This window comes from Erythranthe guttata, chromosome 4, assembly GCF_056151865.1.
Source record: "Erythranthe guttata isolate IM_541 chromosome 4, IM_541, whole genome shotgun sequence".
Classification (NCBI taxonomy): Eukaryota; Viridiplantae; Streptophyta; class Magnoliopsida; order Lamiales; family Phrymaceae; genus Erythranthe; species Erythranthe guttata.
Genome location: NC_142536.1, coordinates 15,358,952 through 15,364,951, shown reverse-complemented (window position 1 = coordinate 15,364,951; position 6,000 = coordinate 15,358,952). Strand labels below are relative to the sequence as shown.

Here is a 6,000-nt window from a genome sequence, read left to right as displayed (position 1 = left end):
TGGCACTTTACACCTTCAAAAATAATTTATGGCACTTTGCACCCTCGGAACAAGTTTAATTGTTCAAATTGCACCCTAGTTTATTTTCCGCCCGAATTTCCATTGTTGACCTATTTTCTGATTGTCAACCGAGTCATTTTGTGCTCGAAAATACATTAGCACTTTGCACCCTGAAGAAAAAAATCAATTGAATAGACAAAAATGACCATCTTGACGATGAAAAAATAAATTAACAACGAAAAATTAGGGCCAAAAAGTATACTAGAATGCACTTTGAACGATTAAACATGTTTTGATGATACAAAATATCATTTATTATTTTGGCGGTACAAAGTGCCAAAATGATGCATTTCAAGGATTGCAAAGTGAAATTAAGCCTTCAACAATTGTTGTCGCATCACATTAAAGAAAGCAAACCGTAGTTGTTACATAATTGATTTTATGTTTGCAGCTTTTGCATCAAATATAATGACTCAATTTAGAATGCCTTTAGTAGTGGGAAAGAAAGACAAGGACAGTTGTGACTTGTGTATGTGTGTTTTTGTCCGAAAATGCTCTACTTTACAAAATTTTAAATATAATTTAATAATAATTTCATTAATTGGCCGTGTATATACAAATGCATTTAGTTGATCCTAGAACGATATTTCTTTAAAGTTAATCTAGTTCTAAATAATGGACTAACTCGATTTTGATCAACAAATTTTCCCCCTTTTTTTGTTTTTTGAGCTTAATTTAGTTACACATAAAAATAAATACCAAAAATTAAATATCAAAAAAACATAATAAATTCAAAAATAAACTTGGAACACATAATTACCAATCTTGATTAAGAGAGTTGGTACTGGAAATTAGATGTTACACATGCTTATTTACACTTTGTGGATTTGAACTGTAGATCTACACATAATCACACACACACCCATGTGTATGTTTGTTTAATGGGTGGATTTAATCAAATCTATACTATAAATCCACCCAGTGTAAGTAACCAGGTATAGCATCTAATTCCACAAATTTACCATTAGGATAGACGTCTAGGGTTCAAATCGTACCCCTCCCCTATTTCCTCAAATTTTGTGACAGAGTTTAAAAAAAAAAAAAAGACTTGAACACATAATTAAAAATTAATATAAAAGAATTCCAAGAATAAACTTGTAGTAATAACATGCATCCCAAAAATGTAAGCAAGAGGCAATTTTCATTCTCATTGCCCATTGGACTAATATAAAATGCTGCCAAAAAAGAGCAATCTGCATCTTATCCTTACAAATTCATACAAGTCCAATCAATATGCAGCACATTATAACAAAGTTAAATGGCCTTGTGACATTATTACAACTACGTATACGAGCGTAAAACAAAATTTTCCAGATTTCTGTCGTTTTCGGTAATTTTCAAAACTTCAATTTTTGATATTTTCTTTAAGAAAACAACCGATTCGATTTCATTTCCAAAATATTTTCAAAAAATTTGATATAATATTAATATTATGTATAGTTTCTATACAAGTACCCTCATTTAACATTTATGCATTAATATCATATAATACGAAAACTGCAAAGCTGAAACACAAAAAAATAGCCTCGATCTTTTTGGCCTTGACTATTTGTTGTTGTTTTTTTCTCTGACAATCTACTGATATTATATTTACTTTATCTTCTGTTGTAAACCCTAAACCCTGTTACGAAACACGATATTTAGCCGCCTCTGATTTTTTTGCAAAAGGGCATAGGAGTAAATAAAAGAACCGAACCTCTTGACAAGATTGTGATCCGTCTTCGCATGAAGATAACATCAGGCAGCGGCATTGTGCATCTGATCTGTATCAGCACTCGCACACATTTTCCACATTCTCGAGAACTTGGATGTCGACAAGGTGTTTGAAGATTCTGAAAGCAGAAACCATACGAAAAGTGTGAGTCAAGTATAGACAAGATCTATTAAACTATGAAATAGACATCAAATATATATATATATATATATATATATATATATATATATATATATATATATATATATATATATATATATATATATATATAATCTTTACCTTGAGAATCTTCTGGAACCGAAGAACAACTTCGGAGATATAACCTATCACCTTGGTATAATGTCAACCCTTCGATCTTGGCAAACTCATCGAGTGCATGACCCACAAATCGATAAGCTACCATAGTTGTGACATCACAAGCTTCTTGCACATCAAGGTATAGATTATCGTAGTTGCTTTGCTGACCGACAGTAATCGTCTCTTCTCGATCACCGACAGTAACCGTCTCTTCTCGTTTAATAACGACGATATTTTTCTCTTCTTGTTTGCCGACAATGTTCGTCTCCACCATGGGGAAATCAGACAGTTCGAATTTCGAGGTAGTTGGACTAATAAGAGAAGTACAGCCGTCGTTTCTTTCACTTGTTGAAACAGGGGAATCCAATTCTACTGGATTACTCGTCTCGCCAAAGCTCTCCTTTTCGTCTCCGTACGAACCATTATAACGAAATTCACAATGCTGAGATAAATCCCATACTTGTACTTGTTCTTCGTCGTCGTCGTCAGAAATACAAGGAGTGCAGTAACCATCGAAATCCTCCATGTACGCTCGAGCAAAGTCTTGGTCGAATTCGTGTCGTATACGCAAGCCCAGTGCAACAACTTCTTTTGCTTGAGCACTGATTGTCAACACATACTCCAACTCCTTTTGCATCGCCTCCTTCGCTAATTCTTGAGGAGACGAAGAATCAACTTTCGAGGAGGATTTTTTCCTTCCCGACCGGAGTTGAGATCTTCTATTGATAATGTCGAGGGTTTCCACTATAAAGTCAGGGATCTTGTCCATATCGCCGCACTCGAAGAGATACTCGGTCAATAAATACCGTACTGCGTAGCGCAGTTTTCTCACAGACAGCTGAGAATTAGGATCGAGCAAATGCTCGACTTTCCTCAGTTCTACTAAGCTCACCCTCTTGTCGTCATTTAGAAAGTGAATAGCTTTTGCGATATCGTTTTGTAATGCTTTGATTTCTGGTGAAAAAACCCTCAAGTCCATTACAGCAGGAATGTTCATTATCGACTTCAGCGTTAAGCTCGCAACTCCCAATGCCTTAGCCAATTTTTCCGAAGGCGCGCCCGTTTCAGTAGGGTTAGCAAGCATCTCCATGCATTTTCTCCTCATCGTATTAATTATTTTACCACGTACCCATCCAGATTTCGACGGTTTAATAGACGGAATATACCCCTTAACACCTTTCAGCTTTCTGTGCATTGCTTTAAGTGCGTCAGAAGGGAAGTCCTCAAGTCCATCGAGTACCTTCACTGCAGCTGCATTATAGGCTTCGTAAGAATTCGAATCCACCATTCGGTTATTCCCGCAACAAGTTTTCGAGTTTTCTACCACTTGCAGAAGCCGTTCCAGTTTTGCTCTGGAAATATCACTCTTGTCGGAAATAACTTTTGGAAGCAACTCTTTGATAGTCCTCTTCATACTCGAACGTGTTTTCTCGAATTTAGTAAACCCCCCCGTGAGTATCTCGACAATGGAACATAAGTCTTTATTGGTCATATTCTCCAGCTGGGAGAATATATGTCGAAAACCATCGGGCGGATTAGATACTCGCACATCCTTTTGAATAAAATGGGCTTCGTTTCCGTTGTTATGAGCTCCAAATCCCTTTTCGATGCATGTTTTCATGTCCTCATAGCTCAACTGTTATCAATGAAGAGTGTATAAATATAAAGTTACAATTTCTCAATATACGATAAAGCAATACAGTTTAGCAATAGTGTGAGTACTCACATCATCTTCCCGAAGTAACGACTCGGGCAATATCCTGCAAATACAAAAGGAGAAGTAAGCAAAACATTGCATCTATTTTTCACTAAGGGGAAAATGTATCAAGAGATATCGAATAATTCATTAGGCACACCAAGTGTAAAGCACATCAAACAAACTCGAAAAACATTTCTTTCATTTAAGTGCTAGAGCTAGAACAAAGCATATACTAGAGCACATCACCACAGGCGAACGTTATTTGGAGCACGAAATCTTGACTTGTAGACAGCAGTTCAATGAAGTTCACTAAAAAACTGCACAATTAACTAATTTTCATGAAATATTATAAACGTATGGATATGTTTCTTTAAGACAATACATATATACTTTGCTATGTAGCTTTGAACTTAAGCAGCAAAAGATCTATCTCAGTATTCGGACTACAAAAAATCGTTCCAAAATCGGAAATCTTCCGATCGGAACCGGCGGAAATCGGAAATTCACTCTCATTGGATTCTTGATTTTTGAAAATTTACGAAGATGTTTTGAAAATCTTTTCTTTGAATCTTTGTTTGTTTTGCAATTTTGGCTTACAATTTTTTTTTTCCGTATCCCCAAATTCTGGAATTTCCACAAAAAAGAAAAATCTGGAAACCTCCCAAAAATTGCCCGGAATTATTTTCGGAAACGGAATGAGTTTTTAGATTCCGAAACTTTCTGACTCGGAATCGGAAGGCATTTTAAAGTTCCGAAAAAAAAAAATCGGAACTTTTCCGAAACACCCAAATCCGATCAGTCCGATTTACACCCCTAGGCACTACCCATACAAATCAAATAATTCACCTGCATTTTAGTGAAATTGTCATTTTGGGAAGAGAGAACAAAAAAAAAAAACATGTACGTACTTATCATTGGCAGGAAGTATATCCTCTAGCCGCTTCTGTTCAACTGGGGACAAGGCTAAATCCATCAACCACCTGCAAAATTATTTTTTAATATTTCTGTACCGAAATTAACAATATAACAATCAAGGAAGAGTAAAAAGAAGAGTTTGAAAAAGGCGAATTTACCTGCGTTTGAGATTGAGGGTAGACTCGTGCGCCTTAATTTGAGAAGTTAGGGCTTTTAAATCTTTCATGTTCCATTCCTTCTTTACTACTTCTTCAAAATTATCCATTAGAGAGAGAGACAGAGAGGGATAAAGAGAGAAAGAAGAAAACAAAAAATCGATGATGGCAGCCGAGGGAGAGCGAGCAAGGAGATGATGACAGTGGCGCGGCTTCTAAGGAGGAAAAGTGGTCCTCGGCGCGGCGGAGAGGAAAAAAATTGGCGGCGCGTCGCAGCTGAGGTAATGGGAGAGGGTGGTGGGCCGGCGGTAGTTGAAGCGCGAACGGTGAAGGGAAGAAAGTGGCGGCGGGCGGCGGAGGGAGGAGGCTGACGGAAAAGAAAAATAAGGAAAGAGAAAATATTAAAGGGCGTCTTTTTTCAAATACCCCTTGTTTTGTTTTAATTTGTAGATGTATATTAATTATTAATTAAACTAAAAACACTATTAAATAATTTTGATTAAAATATTTAACAAATTACCTTTTCTATCATTATTTTTATCCGTTTTTTTTCTTAGTACATTAATCTCTTATTAACATGTTCATTTTCTCAGTTCTGCTAAACAGTTTCATATATTATATTATCATGTTATGTAAAATACATTATAATAAATCATTTAGAAACAATTATCTTAAGCTCATATAGTACTCGTAAAAAAATTTAAAATAATATTAGAAATATTTTTTTTTTTTGAGAGAGAAAACAAAAATTTATTAGGCATGAGCAGCCAGCCAAGCATGGAGGAAGGGGTGGAACCCTTCGGTCAGGGGCGAGTCCACCCAAGAGCTAGGGTGGACTCAAGCCCCCCCTCACTTCAAAATTTTTCTCTACTATATATATATATATATATATATATATATATATTCCTTTTTTTTGTTTTTTTTTGCCTACCCAATTATATTATTTTATCCACTTAGGGCTCGTTCGGTTTCCTATATTGGATTAGATTGGATTACATGAGATTAGATTAACTCTCTATTGACTAATTAATTAATTAGTTAGTAGCATGTTCGATTTCTTAGATTAGATTTTCTATTAAATTGTTAAAATCGGTTATTATATATGAATTGTCTATAAAACCACTTAGTTTACAATAATAAAATATGATTTTAAGGATAAA

At 35.3% G+C, this 6,000-nt stretch overlaps 1 protein-coding gene across 1 annotated transcript; it reads right to left on the bottom strand.

The window, feature by feature from the left end:
- Window positions 1-1,517: 1,517 nt before the first annotated feature.
- LOC105972511 (DNA double-strand break repair protein) lies at window positions 1,518-5,315 on the bottom strand. Its single transcript, XM_088816988.1, has 5 exons — window positions 4,844-5,315; window positions 4,679-4,750; window positions 3,798-3,831; window positions 2,054-3,707; window positions 1,518-1,892 (listed from the first exon to the last, which is right to left on the bottom strand). Exons 1-5 carry the CDS (start codon window positions 4,948-4,950, stop codon window positions 1,798-1,800), a joined length of 1,962 nt encoding a protein of 653 aa, XP_088673114.1. The 5' UTR covers window positions 4,951-5,315; the 3' UTR covers window positions 1,518-1,797.
- Between the last annotated feature and the right edge of the window lie 685 nt (window positions 5,316-6,000).

Coding starts and splice junctions, on each gene's coding strand:
- LOC105972511 (XM_088816988.1), bottom strand. CDS start 4,950: ATGGATAATTTTGAAGAAGTAGTAAAGAAGGAATGGAACATGAAAGAT. Junction 4,751..4,843: donor ACCCTCAATCTCAAACGCAG/GTAAATTCGCCT, acceptor ATAATTTTGCAG/GTGGTTGATGGATTTAGCCT. Junction 3,832..4,678: donor ATACTTCCTGCCAATGATAA/GTACGTACATGT, acceptor TTGTATTTGCAG/GATATTGCCCGAGTCGTTAC.